At 46.9% G+C, this 19,931-nt stretch overlaps 2 protein-coding genes across 2 annotated transcripts in view; one reads left to right on the top strand and one right to left on the bottom strand.

Moving 5' to 3' along the window:
- Nucleotides 1-7,871: 7,871 nt before the first annotated feature.
- Nucleotides 7,872-19,931, bottom strand: part of LOC306775284 (E3 ubiquitin-protein ligase TRIM39-like) — a 193,118-nt gene continuing 181,058 nt past the window's right edge. The window contains exon 3 of the mRNA XM_079265607.1: nucleotides 7,872-9,437. Coding sequence (XP_079121733.1) covers nucleotides 8,068-9,437 — 1,370 coding nt within the window. The 3' untranslated portion in view covers nucleotides 7,872-8,067. The remainder of the gene's footprint in view (nucleotides 9,438-19,931) is intronic.
- Nucleotides 12,603-18,946, top strand: gdf5 (growth differentiation factor 5; the record flags this gene model as incomplete). The annotated part of the gene is made up of 2 exons (XM_079265606.1): nucleotides 12,603-13,455; nucleotides 17,344-18,946. The coding sequence occupies 2 exons, from the start codon at nucleotides 12,603-12,605 to the stop codon at nucleotides 18,327-18,329; spliced, it is 1,839 nt and encodes a 612-aa protein (XP_079121732.1). The 3' UTR covers nucleotides 18,330-18,946.

Below are 19,931 nucleotides of genomic sequence, written 5' to 3'. Positions count from 1 at the left end.
CATTAGAAAATAGAAGACAGCAGCAGGAACCGAGAGGTAGATACATCAAGTAGAAAAGTTAAATAAAATGAGAAAAACAACGATTCGATACGACAGTGAAGCTGTAACGTGTGTAAGAAGTGACACTAGAACCGAGGTAGTAATTACAGTAACAGTCCAACAATTCACACGCCTCACGTCTGAACCCTGGAGACTCGTTCAACAACAGCATCTGCAGTCAGACCCCGAGAGCCACCACACGCAGCGAGACGTCCTGCGTAACTGAACCCCCGAAGTTCAGCCAGAACAGATCCATCACCATCTACGCCCCCCCCCCCCCCCCCGGCCTGCTACAGGTCAGAGCAGAAGAGGCTGAGAGACGTGGCTGGAAATCAGCTGGACCGGGAGCGAGAAGCACATCAATGGATGGAGGAGGAGTAATTATTAGTGATTGAGCACCCCCCCCCCCCCCCCCCCCCCCTTCGTGAGTGTCATTAGCAGTAAGGCATGTTCTCACACAATCTCTTCTCTGTTGGGCCGTGCCAGAGCCAACCCCCCCCCCCCCCCCCCCCCGGTTTATTTGACCATCTGAAGTCTTAACAGTTAATACCTGTATATTTCCAGCATAATATTGTCTCTGGCAGAGATCGGCAGAAAATGTAAACCCGTGAAAATAAACGGGGCGCATTGGCATGCCAGGTAACAGAAAGGCCATGTGCTGACGGGGCAGATGGGGGGGGGGGGGGGGGGGGGGTCAGACAGGTGAGGTGAAGAACAAGGATCAGGGTTCAGAAGAACTCCTTCTTCTTCTTCCTTCTGAACGGATGAAAAAGACAGATACAGAAGAACAGAAACTGTTTATGAGCCGTGCTAGCGTTGTAGCTCTTTAGCCTCGTTTACATTCAAATGTTTCACGGATTTAAACTGAATTTCCAGAAAATCTGCAAATGAAAATGCATGTGTGAGTTCACTGGCTGACGGAGATGAACAGCTGGTGGAGGTAATTCTGCAGAAGGAGGAAGAAGACGAAACGAGAGAGGAGGCAAAGAGCTCAGATGATGGAGAACGTGGTGGAAATATGACATTTCTGTTTGTTCCATGTGTTTGTGAGGAAGGTGACAGTCTCCTCATCGCGACACACAAATCTGATATTTTCAGCTCTTCTTGTACGTCATCATTTAATCATCGAGTCTCGTTCCATTGCACTTCATTATCAGTAGTTTTCCGCCTTTTTCGCGATATTTCCTGGAGACAGAAATTTGGATTTTGTTAACTTTGGACAGTTTCCCCCTGCTTACAGTCTTTATGCTAAGCTAAGCTAACCCGCTGCAGGTGGGGTATCTTCGTACAGTAACGGTTGAGTGCTCGTCAGCTCCCTGAAAGAAAACGGATGTGTAAATCCCCCCGAAAATTGGTCAAACGACTCCTCTCAATGACAACCTGGGCCTTCTGTACTCCGGCAGTAAGTAGCGGCGTGCTTCAGTGAGCTGCCTTCACTGATCCTCTGAGAAAACACAGAAACACCCGCACTCGCGCCGCACTCGCGCCGCACTCGCGCCGCACTCGCGCCGCACTCGCGCCGCACTCGCGCCGCACTCGCGCCGCCATTCTTCCTCATCGTGTTACCGAGCTCCGCCGCCTGCAGCCGGTTCCACATCCACTCATTTCCACCGTGCGTCAAAGGAAGAGGAAGGGGGAGGCCATGGAAGGTGATAGGCTACAATCATCACCACCGCCATCATCATCATCGTAAAACACACACACACACACACGCACACACACACACACGCACACACACACACACACACACACACACACACACACACACACACACACAGGGACATGTTGACACACCCCGTTTATCAGGAGCCAGAGTGGGTTTTTTCCCTCTTCCCCCGGGCTGGCAGGCTTCAGGGAGGAGGCGAGCTGAAAGTCAACATTTCCAGGGTGAAGCTAAATGACGGAGCTGCAGCCGCTCAAACCACAAGCACGTTAAGCAAACACCTGCGGCTCAGGTGGAAAAGCAAGGCCTCTCTGGCCCAGAGAAGGAGCTCTTTCTCTCAGGATCAAGCCCCTCAGCATACGGCCACTCGACTCTCCACCGGCTTTACGACTGAAAGCCGTCATTTGAATGCAGAATGTCTTTCAACCCTCTGATGTCTCAACAGGAACTGAAACAAAGTGGAAAGAATGGACAGAAATGCAGCTATATTTACAAAGAACGTGTTTAGCACCAATTAAGTATTTTTAAAGGAGTGTGCACTTTTGCTCCGGCTTGAAACATGAATAATTAATCTGGAAACTGCCGACAATACATTCACGTACAAAATAAACTGTGAATTACATTTTAGGGGAATTTAGTCGTTGGTTACGTTTGCTTTTGACGGATCACAGACGTCGATGGAAGTCCACGTGGGGAGGCGTCGCGGTGATCGACGGGTCAAGTCTTTTGTTTTGTTTTCATTTCTGAGTCACTTTAAGTCAAACCATGACGTGTTTCACTGAAACTATCCGAGTAGGTTTGTTGCCGAAACATAAAGAAGCATATTTGTACTTTCTATTTTAGTTTTGTTTCGATTCACATTTTCAAAACCGTTTTAAATTGTAACCGGAGAAAATGACGTTTCCCTTGAAATGTACTTGAGGGTGCAGTGTGGTTGTCTGGGAGCATCACTTTAAGGAGACATGTTGGACATGTGTTGACATTCACGGTCCCCAGAGGACGAATCTGAATGTTTGTGTCGACCACCTGACCGTCCCTTACTGGCACTCTGCTGATGACTCAATCTTCATGCAGGTCAACAGGGACCGCCCACCCTCTGAACGGTGAACACCATTCAGTCACTCCATTGACGTTTCTTCTCTGAAGAGTTTGGAACCGAGCCGACCAACGACGAGATGAACCGTGACCATAAAACCTTTGATTCAAAAGTACAAGACGCTTGTTTTGTGAAGGAACTGCTCGTCCAACATACCGTCGCATTAGAACATGAACAACATGAGATCTACTTGTTGCCCTGATGATGTCTTCACACTGAGATGCATCAAACATTTGAGGAGTTCTTGTTCATGCTGGTTTACAGTCAAATCACGTTTCTGTGTATTCATAATGAGATGGAACTCAACAGCCCAGAAGGTGACAAACTTAATATTTAGTTCAGCCTTGTTGACATCATCGACTTGATAAATGTGTCTCTCAACATTATTAACATGATGTTCTTATTCATAAAACCTTTATTCACAACTTTATGCCAATTCATGAAACCTTGAAAAGACTTTCTATCTTGTAGCACAAAGAAAAATAACACAAATTAATTAGTTTTAAAGGAAAAAGTCTTAATTTGAGTCCAAAATGATTTTCAAGCTTTATATCCAGCGTTTCCTCAGTTTGATCAAGAGGTGATTGTAGTTCCTGATATCGTTCTGGATATAAAATGTCATCTTTCTGTTTCTGCTGGTTTGCATTTGCTTTGAACTTGAGAACTTTCTAAAATGTTTTAATATGAATCCATATCGTTTGTTTTATAATATCTTTTGCCATGTCAGCGACCAAATAAAGTCGCTCTGACACACAACAACACAGACGTGTTCCAGGAAACCAGTCAAACCAACGTAGATACAACACCGACGCGTTCCTTCATGACAACAACGCGCTGACGTCACGCCTTTGTTTCTCTCGCTGCGTGGGTCACCGCGTGGAGGTTCACGGTTCCCCGGCTCTCTCTTCCTGAGTCTCTGTGTCAGAGGAGTTTACTCATTCTGCACCTCCGATGAAGAAACCAATGAACGGGCTCTCGCTGTGATCCGTGTCACATTGTTTGGCCTCACCTGCAACCTGCAACCTGGAACCTCCTCACCGCCGACTGGATGTTCTCAAGTTGTTCCACGAGGAGGCCCTGGCTGACGGGGGCCTGAAGGGGGCACTGGAAGAGCATCTGCTGCGAGCGGTACATACAGCAGCACGCTCGCCGGCTCTGGGTTCGGTTTCAAGTCAATTACCGAGTCCCCGAAAAACCCCCACGAGACGGGGAGCAGAACTGCTGTCAGATCAGAGCACAATGAGGGGCTTTAAGAGCTGCAGTGAGAAGAACGACGAGTCATTTCCAAGAAGTGGGGCGCTCAGCGTGTCTTCAATGACTGGTGAAAAACTGTGACAAGAACAGAAATAAACAGTGAAAACAGAGAGAGAACACAAGAAAGCTGAGGCGGAAGAAGTAGTAAACGTGCCGATACATTTCTGTAGAAATAGTCTCCAAAAAGATCCTGCATTTCAATACGTAAATGCCCAGAAGTGTTATCAACACAACTAAACTACTTGTGCAGCAAAATGTCCGAGATATCTTCTTCTGTGTGGCATTAGAGCAGCATGCTGCTCCAGTGGGTCCCAACCTAAGGGTCGGGCCCCTCCTGAAGGTCCCCAGATTAATCTGAGGGGTCGTGAGATGATTAACAAGAGAGGAAAGTAAAGTCTGGTTTCAATAAATATTGCCCTCAGGACTTATTCCACGGAGGACTCCATAAATGTGCTGCAGTTCTTGAACAAGCCTGAGAAGAGCTTCTCTTTGAGTATCGAACAGTAGAACCTGAATATGATTTAAAAGGCGTTCTAGCCTTCCAGCCCTCGAACCTTTACCTTCAACGCAGATCGGCAGAGATCTTTTCCAGACGTGGTTTGTGTGCGAGTAATTGCAGAACTGCGGCAGTGTGTGGTTGATTGCGTGCAGCGTAATGTCTCAGGGAGACGTCGATTAAATCTCCTTTGCTTTTTTGACTGTATAGATATAATCTGTGCATTCAGTACACTCGCCCTTGTATTTAAAGAAACAGAAAAGAAACGAAGTTCATTATTAGGCTACAGACTTAAACAGGGTGAGCAGGTTTGGAAAAGGAGTTGATATTTTAACTTTCGTGTTTTTGCTCCTTTGGTCTTTGACAGGTGCCGTGGTGTGTGTGTGTGCGTGTGTGTGTGTGTGTGCGTGTGTGTGTGTGTGTGTGTGTGCGTGTGTGTGCGTGTGTGTGTGCGTGCGTGCGTGTGTGTGTGTGTGTGTGTGTGCATGTGTGCGTGTGTGTGTGCGTGTGTGCGTGTGTGTGTGCGTGTGTGTGTGTGTGCGTGTGTGTGTGTGTGTGTGAGAACGTGTGTGTATTTGGAAGCTAGCATTTCTGTCTTTGTTTTGAGGCTTTTCTTCAACACACACCAAACATCATGTTGTGGTTGAATTAAAAGGGATCACTGATTGAACACTGATCTTTGGCTGTTCGTAGCCACATATGGACCAGAGAATGATACATGATTGTAATTATGAACAGTTTAAACTGACCCACGTTTTTATAGAAATATATAAAAATATATGACTGCAGGGTATTGATAACGTATAGATACTTCTGTTTGCTGCTGCCTTTAATTGAACCACGTTCAATTCATATATTCATCAATTTCCTGCATTTCTGCATTTTACTACTGAATTTTATTTCTTGCACTGTTTCTTTAATTGTTTTTAAATCTCCTTTTCTTTTGCCTTATGTTTTGATGCTTTTAATGGTTTTATGTGAAGCACTTTGAATTACCTTGTTGTTGAAATGTGCTATACATATAAACTTGCCTTGGCGACACACACGGCCGACCTCCCGATGCACAACATCTTCTTCTGGTTCGTTCAGAGCGCTGTTCAACAGTGAGACACCTGGTGAACAGGATTACATTCACACAGTCTTAACTCGGAGCAGATGACGTGGCGCTGACGTCAGGAGAAGAAACTGACGAGAAGCAACCAGAGACAACTGTTCACCTTCACCAGCAGTAACCGAGCAGCAAACAGAAACCTGTTTGACGCTTTCTTCCTTCAGCTGCTGTTCCAAATCGTCCTGAACTGTTAACTGTGCCGCGTCAAACAGACTCACTATTTATTTCAGGGTTGTTTTATGTTTTTTCGTAATATCAGAGATTATTAACCTCAACACATATTTTTAGCAATACGAGCAACGTTTCAACGCAGTCGGCAGAAAGAAATGTTGTCGCTGTACGTTTCTGCAAACCACGGTACACGTTGAATGAAACTAAAATATGTTTCATCAATATATTTAATCTCACTATCAAGCTTGCAGAAACGCACAATGTCACATGATTAGTTCTTCTTCATTTTATTTGCATTGACCAATATCACAAATGTACCTTTGAAGACAATCTGTACAGCGGACGACAGCCTCTGTCCTTCGATAACATTGTGAAACGATTGCTTTGGTTTAGGAAACAAAAGTACTGAAAAAATCATATTTTGTGTTTGAGTAACGTCACGTAGTAACGTCACGTTGTATCATTGTAACGTAGTAACATCACGCAGTAACATAACGTAACGCCACGTTGTAATGCTGTAACGTTGTAACGCTGTAACGTTGTAACGCTGTAACGTTGTAACACTGCAACGTTGTAACGTTGTAACGCTGTAATGTTGTAACGGTGTAACGCTGTAACGGTGTAACGGTGTAACGTTGTAACGCTGTAACGTTGTAACGGTGTAACACTGTAACGTTGTAACACTGTAACGTTGTAACGTTGTAACGCTGTAGCGTTGTAACGCTGTAACGTTGTAACACTGTAACGTTGTAACGGTGTAACACTGTAACGTTGTAACGCTGTAGCGTTGTAACGTTGTAACGTTGTAACGGTGTAACGTTGTAACGGTGTAACACTGTAACGTTGTAACGCTGTAGCGTTGTAACGTTGTAACGCTGTAACGGTGTAACGTTGTAACAGTGTAACGTTGTAACAGTGTAACGTTGTAACGTAACATTTGAAAGGGACAGTTCACCCTAAAATCTGAAATACATGTTTAGCTGTCGTGCTATTCATCGATGGAGATTGTTTTGGTGTGAGTTGCTGAGTGTTGGAGACATTGGCTCGAAGGTTCTTTCAGCTTAATGAACTATTTTCTTTTGAACATAGTTATCACATAAAACTGCTCAAAACAATATCTGTGACCCGATTAACCGGGTCATGATTGCTGTTGATTTGTTTATATTTTGGCGCTTTGAGCATCACAAGCCGAGTGCTATCGTCTCAACTCACACCACAACAATCTAGATTGATGAATAGCACTCCATGTAGGAGGAAACATATGTATTTCTAATTTTGGGGTGAACTGTCTCTTTAAACAATATGCTAACTAAACATCAACACGTTAGCATTTAGCTCAAAGTAGCCCTGTGCCTGAGTATAGCCTCTCAGTCTCGTTAAAGTGACTCCTTCCAACACTGACTGCTAACCTTTTTAACTGGACAGAATAAAACACTCAATGAAGATCCCAGACAGCTGGTCGGAGGTTTTCTGCCGCCAAACGTCACAAAGGGATTCAAACACATGAACACTCATCCAACACAGCAACTTTTGTGACTTTAATTACAGTGGAACCATTGAATTAGTGGACCATGTGACGAATATTTCCAATCGCATAGTAAAAGACGGCCCACCAACACATCTGTCCAGCCAAACCATGAATATATTCTATATTTCCTGCCATCTAAACGTCACTCACCCGTCTGTCTCAACATCAGTGCAGCCGACACACCGTCCCGCTCAGCGAGTTATTGTAGCGGTCGCGTGGTGAAGCCCGGCGGACAGGAGGCTCACAGAAAGGCTGCAGAGAATCTGGAGTTTCACCATTTATTGCACAGAACCGGTAAGATGTTCTAATCAGACAAAGTGAAGACTAATAATTACAAAGAGAAGCAGCAACCTACAGTTAGCACATGAAGCGGTTCCCTCCAGACGTTCCTGATACATCACATGGATGAGAACGGAGCGGACGAACATCGTGAAAACAAGACGACAACATGAAGCCTCTGGTCTCGGCTGTCGAGGACGCGAACGGCTGAACAAAGCACAACGTGAGCAACTAAGTGATATATTTATATATGAAAAGGTAGAGAACAGAAACAAACAGCTGACTGTCAAACTAAAGAACAACAACAACAATAATACAACAATAACTGAAATAATAAAGATATATTGAGAAGAATGAGACATCAGGAGGACAGGTGCAGCTTTAAGGCTTTAAAACATCAACACCATGAATATATTTATGATCTTTATCTCTAACTGCTCTGTTCCACTGTCACACACACCTTCATTGGTAAGATATTCACTTTATGAACAGTGTTAATGAATGGAAACATCCTCTCAGTGAAAGTGTGTGTGAAGGTGTGTATGTGTGTGTTAGTATCAGGATCAGAGAACGACAGCTTTCCTCTGTTCCAGTCCAGATTCACTCTGATCCTCTGGAGCTTCTTCTGCACTAAGAGAACAGTGAGTGGACCTGATGGTGACCATGCTGAGTATTGATCATCATAGAACAGTATTCTCCATAATCCAGACAGTATGTCTCCCTTCCTCTGGACAGACTCTGCTGACACACCCAGTCCCCAGAATGTACTGTCTCCTACCTCAACATCCCAGCTGTGAGTCCCTGAGTTAAATCCCTCAGAGCCCAGAACAGACAAGTCTTTATCAAACCTCTCTGGATTATCAGGAAGCTGCTGTCTCTCTCCTCGTCTCACACTGGTCAGATCTTCAGACAGGATGAGTCTTGGATGAGCAGTGTTTGGGTCCAGAATCACAGGAGTGTAGGAGACCATGTCCTTCATCTTGTTCCAGATGTTGAAGGCCAGGTTGCCCAGGTGTTTGGCCTCGTCTATCAGAGCTCCTGAGAGCAGCTGTGGATCCTCCAGCAGGGGGCGCTGCTGGACTCTTTCCACTGCAGCCTTGTAGTTGTTGAGGAATGAGACGTCTTCAGCTCTCAGCTCGTCCTCTGTGGCTCTGACTGTGTCTGAAAGAGCTGCTATCTCTCTGCTCAGATCCTCCATCTTCTCCTTCATCATCTGACTCTTCTGCTCCTCTTCCTCCCTCAGTGCAGCCATCCTGGCCTCCTCTTCCTCCTCTAGAAACTGGTGAAGCTTCTTAAACTGATCCTTAATCTGCCTCTCTGTGCGTCGGGCCTGGACCTTCATGTGTTCTGCTGTTTGATCAGACTTCACTTTAACTTCTTCATAAACCTTTAACTTCTCCTTTAAGGGCTCCAGAGTTTCCTGAAGGTTCTTCTTGTGTTGTCGAGCAGCTTCATCGATGGGTCTGAATCTGTGGTCGCTGTGTTTCTCTGAATCTCTGCAGACGAGACACACTGGCTGCTGATGGTCCAGACAGAAGAGTTTGAGTTTCTCAGAGTGCAGACTGCAGAGAGGCTCTGAAGCTCTCTGATCTCTCTCCAGTAAGAAGGACTCACACAGGTTCTTTAACGCCAGGTTAGGAGGTGGATCCTTTGAAGATCTTCTCTTACAAACTGGACACTCCTGAGTTGGTTTCTCTCTCCACCAGCTCTTCAGACAGTCTTTACAGAAGCTGTGGCTACATGACAGAAGAACAGGACCTCTAAAGACTTCATGACAGACCGGACAGCAGAGATCCTCCTCTGATCTGGAAGCCATTTAGTCTGTGAGTGAAGCTGAAAACACAGAAAGGACATCAGTCATGGCTCCCCTCCCTCCTCTACTAACTTCACTGTTTTTAGTCAAACTCACATTCAGTGTGTGGAGCGTCAGCAGGTTGAAGCAGCAGTGTTGTAGTTTTCCTCTTTTCTCTCCTGGAGCTGAACTCACTCAGAGGAAGTTGTTCGTTTGTTCTGAAGGTGAATCTGATCGTCTGTTTTCAGGCTGCGTGTCTCTCTTTAGTGAGGGAGGAAGGCAAACTGTTTCCTGCTTTGTCTCAGGTGAGTCAGGTGAGGGGTGGAGCTTTGTCACGCCTCCTCTGAAGAATGTTGTTGCTTCACATGTAACACTGAGGTGTGTCTCAGTCCAAAGTACTGACTCATTGCTGGATCTGTACTGAGAGTGCAGCAGGCTGATGTAACAGTTATGATCATGTACAAACCTTGTGTTTTATGTAAACCAGTAAAATTGTTAAAATACAATTTATTGAAATCCTTGAGAAACATTGAGGGGAACCTTGAGCACTGTGGAGCATTGGACCTCTTTATATTGTCGATCACTACGTCCACCTCTTACGTACAGTTAGTGGGCGTTCCTTCTGATGAACGCAGCCACCACGAGACGTGCCTCCTCTGGTTTAGGTCACAACACGGCCTCCTCAGCACCACATTCAGCCAAACCTTTGTCCCTTTAAGTCACTCAAAAGCGAAATTGTCTCTCGAGCTGTCAGAGAGTAACTCGTTTGTTTTTTTCTGCTGTGTAAAGAGCGACGCAGCGTCACAGAGCTGCAGTGAAAGGAAAGTCAAAGAGGTGACGCTTTGACTTGGTCGTTGCTAATGTGTCTTATCGACACAATCATCTTATAACGTCAGTCTGGCACGGTTCTGTCTGACATTACAACGAGAATTTGAAATGGCGGAGAGAAAAACAACAGTTTACTGTTAACGCAGCAGAGATGTATTAGGCGGGGGGGGGGGGTAGTTCTTCAATTGAAGCCGACATGAAGCTGCTGCTGAGCCTCCTCTGTGCTGCAGCTATCGGCCAGTCACCGTTACTCGCGTCCGTTCTCTGTTTCGTTGAATCGACTGCATCGCGTTGACTCTGCGTGATCCATGACAGCCTCGTATTATCCAATGACTCCCGGTCATCCATCACGCCCTCACACGCAGCTGAGCGCTGAAAGACAGATCGAGAGACGAGAGAGAGACAGAGAACCAGAAACACTCGAGAACACCAGCTCTTGTTCCAAGCCACAGAGACCCTCCTCGACAAACAATCGACACATCTGAAGCCGAGCGTTCTGCTCATTAAGCGCGTGGTCTAAACTCTATTCATGGCACCGAGCTGGCGCTCCTTGTGGCATCATCAATTAAACTGGCAAAGAGTTTTAGAATCAAAACCAAGGCCCCACTGTCCTCCGGCGACAGCAAGAAAAGAAAGAGTGTAAAGGTGTGTTTTCAGGGTCGACTGTGACCCCTCCCTCCATTTCCTGTCGTTCCTTCTGTAACGGCTGATCCGTTCTTCACTCAGACGACTGGAATCACTCGTTTACGTTCCAGTGACAGCGCCCCCTAGTGCCCGTATGCATTATGACTGTAAGGCCGAGCTGACATGATTCTACAAAAATGAAAATTAATTTTAATTTGTTCTGCTGTTTGTACAATCACCAAGTGATGATCACTGTGACCATGGCAACAAAAGTCCCCAAAACTAGTACATAGAGTACATTTCCTAAACATTTGAACTTCCGTGTAATTTAACGTGAGGATACTTTATTCATCTACTACACGACAATTATTAAGGATTTTACATAAACAGTGAGTTAGATATGAATATTCAGGAATAATATGATATTTTAAACCAGCAACAATCTACAGATGTGTTCATCGTTGAGTTGAGGATTTTATGGATCAACCAGCCGCAGTCGTCAGGAACTAATGTTGTTATTGTGCGTCTCTGCAAACCGCGGACACGTTGAACGTGGACGTTTTTGCATTCGGTTAATCGAGTAATATTTACCAGTGGCGGCCGTCAGGGCCTGCAAAGCCTTCTCTGCTGGCCCAAACACAATCACAAAGTTATTTTAGCATTTCATCATTTTTTCTTAAATACACAACATGTATATGTATTTTTCAAGTGTGGTATTATTACTTTTACTTAAGTAAAGGATCTGAATGAGTGTGTGTGTGTGTGTGTGTGTGTGTGTGTGTGTGTGTGTGTGTGTGTGTGTGTGTGTGTGTGTGTGTGTGTGTGTGTGACAGTGAGCTACCCTGACGTCACCTGACACCTCTCTCACCCTTTTGTTTGGACAAAGTGGAAGCCTAGAAAAGCTGCTCACTTCAAATGACAGAATGCAAAGTTTTTCTTTTCTCTTTTCTAGATGATGATGATGATGATGATGATGATGATGATGATGATGATGATGATGATGATGGGGGGGGTATTGGTTTGTGCCATGTTACAGCTCGAGTGAGTCATCGGTGGAAAGAGGGGAGGAAGATTTGAGGAGAAATATTGCTGTTAAATGAGTTTGGACAGAATGACATCACGCGCTAATTAAAACAGCTTTCTGGAATTCCGTTTCCAATTCCTGCGCTCAGGTTTGTTGGAGGGTTTTCTCGCGCACCTGCAGGTTGGTGTGTGAGTGAAATATTTTCACTGGACGGAGTTCAAACTTTGAAGGGAAAGGGGGGGGGGGCAGCGGCATTACGCCATTCTTGCCTCTCTTGGAAAAAAAAGTGTGATTTAAAGAAGTTTCTTCCAAGACATCCAGCAGAGTCGCGGAGTGTTTCACGCGAGTGCGCTTCTCCTCACACTTCTCTTGGACTCCTGCTCTTGAGACAGGATCTCTGCAGCACGATGCTTCTTACATATGACGGATGGGGGGAGAAGGGTTTGCAGGATTTCTTTCTTCAACTTATAAAAGCCAGTTCTAGTCCACACCTTTGCTTTTACAACCTCGCATATGTCTGCAGCAGTGTGCAGACGGGAGAAGCGCTTTTTATTCATTTCACCTCTGGCAGAGCGCAGAGAACACGCAGAGGATGAAGGACTCGGACCGAACAGGACTTCTTCTTTGAAGCACACAGGTCAGTTCATTCTGCGCGTTATTACGATGTCGGCCTGGCAAGAGGCAACAGGGCTTTAGGATGAAAGCTGTGACGCGTCTCTCTCTCCTGCTGAGCTGCTGGACTCTTATTTACTTGCATCCCGTCCTCGGTTCGCTCAGCCGGACCAGACCGACCGAGCACCACCACCGGCTCGGAGAGGCAGCGGAGCGCGCGGCAGGCGGTGGAGAAGGAGAGCAAGCCCACGGAAGAACCGGCAGAGGAATCGGTGGCTCATCACCAGCCGCGAGCAGGCAACCGGTGACCGCTCCTGGGACGTGGAAACCGTTCCCGGTGAGTCCGGTGAGGATTACGCGGATCCGCGCAGAGCCTCCGTTAATCAAGGGCGAGACGACTGTTGTTAAAAGCAAACTTACTGCGTCTTCCGTGCCCGCGAACCGGGCACAGCTGCAGCAGCAACAGCGGGACCGACCAGTCATCTTGAGGCGCAAAGAGGCCGTGCGCTCCAGGCTGCCCGGCGGGGACGCTCAAATTAAAGCGCACGCTCCCGCGGCTTTTAGCGCACATGCAGCAGGGAAGGGAGCCGGCACTGCGGCTGCTGGGGGTGGAGGTGTTGGCTCACAGGGGAAACAATTGGGGAAAGTTGCTTCCAGAGCGAGTGCAGCTGCTCCAGTGCGCACGGGACCTCCCCAGAGAGCCACCCGTGCGCAAAAGCAGCAGCAGCAGAACGCGGGTCCGCTGGCGCAGCGGGGAGTCAGCAGCAAGGCCCACGAACTGAGCGACCGGGAAGCGCATCAGAGACTGCCGCTGGTCATTCCTCACGACTACATGCTGTCGCTTTACTGGTCTCGGTCCACCGGGGACCTGAACAGCAGCGCTCTGCACGAAGCGGGTCTGGCCAACACCATCACCAGCTTCGTGGATAAAGGACAAGGTAACCACACCACCGCTTCTCCAAGTTCTGACAGCAGGTTCTGGAGCTGTTAGAGTCTTTAAGTCACATGTTGTCACATAAGATCGTTCCATTCAACATGTTGTCACATAAGATCGTTCCATTCAACATGTTGTCGGGTTATTCCTCTTTATTGAGCAACGTGTGGCTCTAAAACCACTTTACATTCCATAAAACAAATGTTTCTTACAACTTTACCTGAACACAAAATGTGTTCCTGCAAGGAGCTGATTGAATGTTACATGTGATACATATTTATTCTCTTTGTTTCCATAAGGAAAAGTCTCTCTGTACTTCTCATATATTATCTTTAAATGTCTCTCATCTGCGATATTGGAGGTGGAAGCGCTTCCTTCATGCTCCAGTCTTTACATGTGATGATCTGAGGGCTTAAAAAGCAGGAGGAGGAGGAGGAGGAGTAGGAGGAGGAGGAGGAGGAGGTGGAGGAGGAGGAGGAGGAGGAGGAGGAGGAGGAGGAGGTGGAGGAGGAGGAGTAGGAGGAGGAGGAGGAGGAGGAGGTGGAGGAGGAGGAGTAGGAGGAGGAGGAGGAGGAGGAGGAGGTGGAGGAGGAGGAGGAGGAGGAGGTGGAGGAGGAGGAGGAGGTGGAGTAGGAGGTGGAGGAGGAGGAGGTGGAGGAGGAGGAGGAGGTGGAGGAGGAGGAGGTGGAGGAGGAGGAGGAGGAGGAGGTGGCAGAGGAGGAGGAGGAGGAGGAGGAGGAGGTGGAGGAGGAGGAGGAGGAGTAGGAGGAGGAGGAGGAGTAGGAGGAGGAGGAGGAGGAGGAGGTGGAGTAGGAGGAGGAGGTGGAGGAGGAGGAGGAGGAGGAGGGTTCTGGGTGTTTGGTGTCTGCGCTGTGTGGAGAGGAGGCTGGAGGTGAAACAGCGTCTGGAGGTCAGTGAGGAGGCCGGCGCAGGAAGCGGCTGTAAATTGTCTGTTGTGCTCGTGTCTGTGTTGGAGAGTCCATGAGGTGAGAGAGTCGGAGCATCTGGAGTCGAGAAAGGAACGATGGGAAAAGAGACGACGAGTGAGCCGAGCCATCGAGCCATCGAGCAGCTAGATGTCTGGAGCCAGTTAGCTTAGCTTAGCATAATGACTGGAAACAAGGGGAAACAGCTAGCCTTGCTATGTTCAAAGGCAACAGAACGCACCAATAACACTTATAACGTATCAATTAGTGAACTTTACGTCTCTTTGTTCATGACAAACTAAAGTGTACAAACATCAGCTTTTGGTTATGTTGATGATTCCACCTCTTCTTTACTGAACAGTGTGTAACGTGTTGGTGAGCTGAGGGGCTGTTAGGTGGATCTTGTGATCTCAGGCTAGCTGTTTCCCTCCGTTTCCAGTCTTTATGCTAAGCTAAGCTAAGAAGCTGCGTTCCACGGCTTCATCAATCTGCAATTTTCCAAATATCATGAAGATTTGCTGAGTTTTTGACTCAATTCTTCCCCAGAACTTTCATTTTGCACGCTTCTTATTCAGTCATGAATATTTCATATCATGGAATGGGCTCAGGGTCCCCTGAACATACATGTACATGTGTATTTATTTGTACTTACATATTTGTGTGCGTGTGCAGTTGCGTTGTGGTTTCTGTGTGTTTCCAGCCATCTGGTCGTTCACTGGCAGCACTGCTGCTGTCAGTGATCTACGGCCTCAGGAGGGTAAATAAACACTCCTCGCAGCACAAGTAGGGTGGCCCCCCTGTGTAATGTTGTCTTTACGGTGTAAAACTGTTTAAAACAATGTTTAAATGACCAGAGTTTAATATTTCTAGCCCAGCTGAAGGTTTACATTTCAAGCACTTAATGTACTTTTAATTTGGGCTTTATTTGTGTAGCGTGTCCTCAGCAAATGGCCGGTGACCTCCTCCGCATGGTGAGGGGGTGAGCGAAGGTGTAACTGATGGCCTGACACATCCCCCCCCCCTCACTTGTTCACACTTCCCTGTTTCTTTCTTTGCCTTTCTACCTCTCCTATATTTCATCACATGTTTCTCGGATGGTTTTCATGATTTCAGATCAGTTGGCGCTATGAGCAACAACAGTTGTTGCCTCGTTGCTTTTCGTTTGGTAGCCGTGAGAGACCTTAGTCTGGAATGCAAGTATGTCTGCATGAAAAGATGTACAAAGATATATTATATATTCGATAATGCTAATCGCGGTTAGCATTTCCCCATTGGCCGTAATGTTAAAATTAGCTTAGAAGCTAGCGAGTCGGACATGTACTGTTAAAAGCATCTTGCCGTTCAAACTTTTCTGTGAACAGTCCTCGTGAGAGGCAGGTCAAAGGTCAAAGGTACTTCATCCATATTGTAGCGACCCTGTCAGTAACAGCTGGTAGCAGAGGGGTTGCCGGTAGCAACTGTTCTGTGTCGGGAGCCAGTAAATGTTGTGTGAGACCGGAACCGGAAGTTGCGGTTGTTGTGGTGGAGAAAAGCTACGAAAAAATCCGTATATAAGCCGCACCGGTGTATACGCCGCAGTCTCAAAGCGGGGGGGAAGTAGCGGCTTATAGTCCGGAAAGTACGGTACTGAGGCTTGAACCTCATTTGCATGCAGCTTTCGAGAAAAGCTTCATGAATTACAATTCCTCATGAATGTAGGATTTATTGTGGGACTGTTGTGTTCGATGATAAACTGGTAACTGAGTGCACATACTGATCACTTAATAACTAGTTTGACTTTAAAACGAACCCTGAACAGTTCATCTGAACTTCCACTTCCTTTCTCTCAGTTTGAGCTTTAATCAGATCTTCCACAGAGAAGTGCCAGGATGTGTGTGTGTGTGTGTGTGTGTGTGTGTGTGTGTGTGTGTGTGTGTGTGTGTGTGTGTGTGTTGTCGATGGTTTGTTTCCTCTACAGCAGATGCTGGTTAACTCTCTATCGGCAGTTAAATAGCTGCAGGTCCATAATAACAGGCCTGTTTACAGTCCACTGTGGTCTCCCTGTCTGGTTCTAATGTAGTTTTCAATGCATGCTTAAGTCCTGGATGGGAAGGAGAGGAGGATAACGTGAGAAGATCTGCTGCTGCTGTGTGTGTGTGTGTGTGTGTGTGTGTGTGTGTGTGTGTGTGTGTGTGTGTGTGTGTGTGTGTGTGTGTGTGTACTTTAGTAGATTTCATTGCTGGATTCCATTTAGAAATGGAAGTTCACTGGTTTCCCTCACCGACAACAAATGAAAACATTACACACCATTCAGTTCATTCCTGCTGATGTTTTTGTGCTTATGTATTTACATGTGTGTGTGTGTGTGTGTGTGTGTATGTGTGTGTGTGTGTGTGTGTGTGTGTGTGTGTAAGCGTCTACCTACAGAAGAGGACTACTAGCATGCTGTAAGGAAGTGTGTAAATATTTTCTGTGATTCTTGCCCATGACTGTGTTTTTTTGCTCGTGGTGTGTGTGTGTGTGTGTGTGTGTGTGTGTGTGTGTGTGTGTGTGTGTGTGTGCATGTGCGTGTGTGTGTGTGTGTGTGTGCATTAGAGCTACAACCAGCTACCACATTTACCACAGCCCAAGGTGAAGTTTTCAAACGTCCAAAACCAAAAGATGTTCATCATTTATGACACAGAAAAGCATGAATTCATCCTCATCGGAGGATCGGAACCAGTAAATGTTTTGAAAAAGTTGAGCTTGAGAAGGAATAAAAAGCTGCAGATACATTTTCTGTTGATTGGCTGATCGATCAGTTGGCTAATCTTTGCAGTCTTTGTGTGTGTATGTCTTTGCAGCTGTATGCGCATGCATGTGTGTATTCACATCTGTTTGCACCTTCACTCTTTACGTGTGTTCATGTAAATCGTCCACTTCCGTGTGTGCGGTTGCCTGTCGGTCCGTTGGAACTCTTACGTCTGTGTCTTTGTCCTCCCTCACAGACGAGCGTGGGCCACAGCTCAGACGGCAGAGGTATCACTTCAACGTCAGCTCTCTGGAACGAGACGGGCTCCTGGGGGCCGAGCTACGCGTCCTGAGGAAGCGCCCGTCTGACCCCCGCAGGGCCTCAATGGGATCCACAGCCGCTGACGGAGGCGGTGGAGGAATCTCGTCCCCGTGCCTGAAGCTGTACACCTGCGCTTCAGGTAAACAATCGGCTGTTCTGCTCCAGACGAAGACCACGGAGGATCTGCTCGGCGGCGGAGGCGGTTTCGGCGGCAAATGGGAAGTGTTTGACGTATGGAAAATCTTCAAGGGCTTCAAAAACCAGCAGAACCAGCACTCCCAGCAGCTGTGCTTTGACCTCGAGGCCCTGGAGCAGAGAGGCGGTCGCCCCGTGGACCTGCGCGCTCTGGGGTTCGCCCGACCCGGCAGGACCAACAAGGAAAAGGCATTCTTCCTGGCGTTTGGCAAAAGCAAGAAGCGCGACCTTTTCTACAACGAGATCAAAGCGCGGTCGGGCCATGACAACAAAACCGTCTACGAATACCTGTTCACCCAGCGCCGAATGCGCCGAGCTCCTGCTTCGAGGGCGGCTAAGAAACCTCTGCAGCAGCCGCCGCCGCCGCTACAGACCCTCCCCCAACACCAGGTCGTGAAGATGCAGACCAGGCCGCGGTGTCACCGGAGGAGACTCCATGTGAACTTCAAAGAGATGGGCTGGGACGACTGGATCATCGCGCCGCTGGAGTACGAGGCCTTTCACTGCGACGGCGTCTGCGACTTCCCCATCCGCTCGCACCTGGAGCCGACCAACCACGCCATCATACAGACCCTGATGAACTCGATGGACCCGGAGTCCACGCCGCCCACCTGCTGCGTCCCGACTCGACTCAGCCCGATCAGCATACTCTACATCGACTCGGCCAATAACGTCGTCTACAAGCAGTATGAGGACATGGTGGTGGAGACGTGTGGCTGCAGGTAGCAAAGGAAGGTGGGACGAAGAGCGAGACACAAAGAAAGACACGTCCTGCCCTCCACTTTGAGGGAAGAGAGACACGTTTCTTCAAAACGGCTCGTTTCAGCTGATTGTGACCGAACTCACTGCTATGCAACAGACATTACTCTTCACGCTCAAGTGGACTATCAGACTGCACACCAACAGACTGCTAGACGCTGTTAAAGACTAAACAGAGAACGATGAACTAGTGGGGGGGGGGGATGCTCTATAACACCCACTCTCTGAAACTTAAGTATGATGTTGATGGCGGTGAGGAAGATGCAGTCGAGAGAAGCCAAAAAACAACCAGAGACACTTTTGGACTAAAGTTCCGATCTAAGTTCGACTAAAAGAGATTGTAACTGCTTTTGTTTGCGCTCTTCAGATTTGTATCTGTGTTCTGATTGGTGTAAAGAGTTTGTGTGTAACAGAATGCTGTTGAAACATTAGAATTATACTCAAAATGCCCTTTTTCCAGCACTTATCTGCCATTGTGCCTTTGTCCATTCAGATGCATCAATGAAGAGTCATTTGTGAGTCTTATCCGAGACCTTTTTATGAAGCATGCAAAGAATTTCTGATGTATAAATACAGGCCAGTGATGAAGTGCAAATTTGACCTGTTCCAAATGTGGGAAAGTTGCATAAACTACTCTTCAATAAAAAATGTCTAATTGTCTGAGCTCCAAACTCCTATCAGTCCGAACCGCTGCCCCCCAGACTCTGCAGACTAAACTATCAACGGAATTCACAAGACTCTCAGAAGCCAAAACACAATTGAACCCGCGCGTCTCTGTTTGGTTTGGTTTGAAGTGTTTGTGAGGTCGTGTATTAAAACGCTGCGAGTTTAGTGGACAGTTCCAAGAAGTTCCGAGAGGTTGGATTTTGGTCTCAATTCATATGCATAATCATATCAAGCTTGTTATTCGGCACGTAGATTAACTTGTTCTTTCATCAGTCAGCAGAAGTGGTTGCTTCATCGGTCAGTTGTCCTGTTTAGATACGCAACTGAGTGACATGCCCGGCAGCCAGTCAGGAGCTCCAATAGAAATGAAACCAAAAGGGAAAGAGAAATAAGCTGGAGACAGGACACGACAGGTCTAAAATCTGGCTGAAATTAATATGGATGCATTGGTTTTCCAGTTTATTCCTTTTTCAAAACATTTCTTCATCACATTTTGTCACCAACAGCAACGTCAGCTTCAGGTATTTCCTGCTGCGCCTTGAACTCTACGCAACCACAAGAATCTCTACAGAAGTAAACCTGCACCAGGCAAGAGCTCATAGTTTGAGGTTGTAAACAGCAATGACAGCATGAATGTTTCAACATTATTTGAACGAACCTAAAAAACGTGATGTCTTTAGATTGTGCACATCCATGAAGTTCAATTCAAAAGGGACGGTGTCTCACAACTACACTGGATATCATTAATTAAACTGCTGTACATGGTGTCATTCCAAGGTAGAGACACCAACTCTTGCTTAAGAGTCAGGACCCTTTCCCCTGAACACAGTCCATTTAGAACACACCAACCGACTCCAGCAGTCCCATCAGACACACCCTCACGTCCTGTTTGTGGACCCTGAC

The sequence above is a fragment of the Melanostigma gelatinosum genome (assembly GCF_949748355.1).
Source record: "Melanostigma gelatinosum genome assembly, chromosome: 3".
In the NCBI taxonomy this organism is placed as follows: Eukaryota; Metazoa; Chordata; class Actinopteri; order Perciformes; family Zoarcidae; genus Melanostigma; species Melanostigma gelatinosum.
Note: the sequence above shows the minus strand (reverse complement) of the source record. Positions and strands in the feature narration are given on the sequence as shown.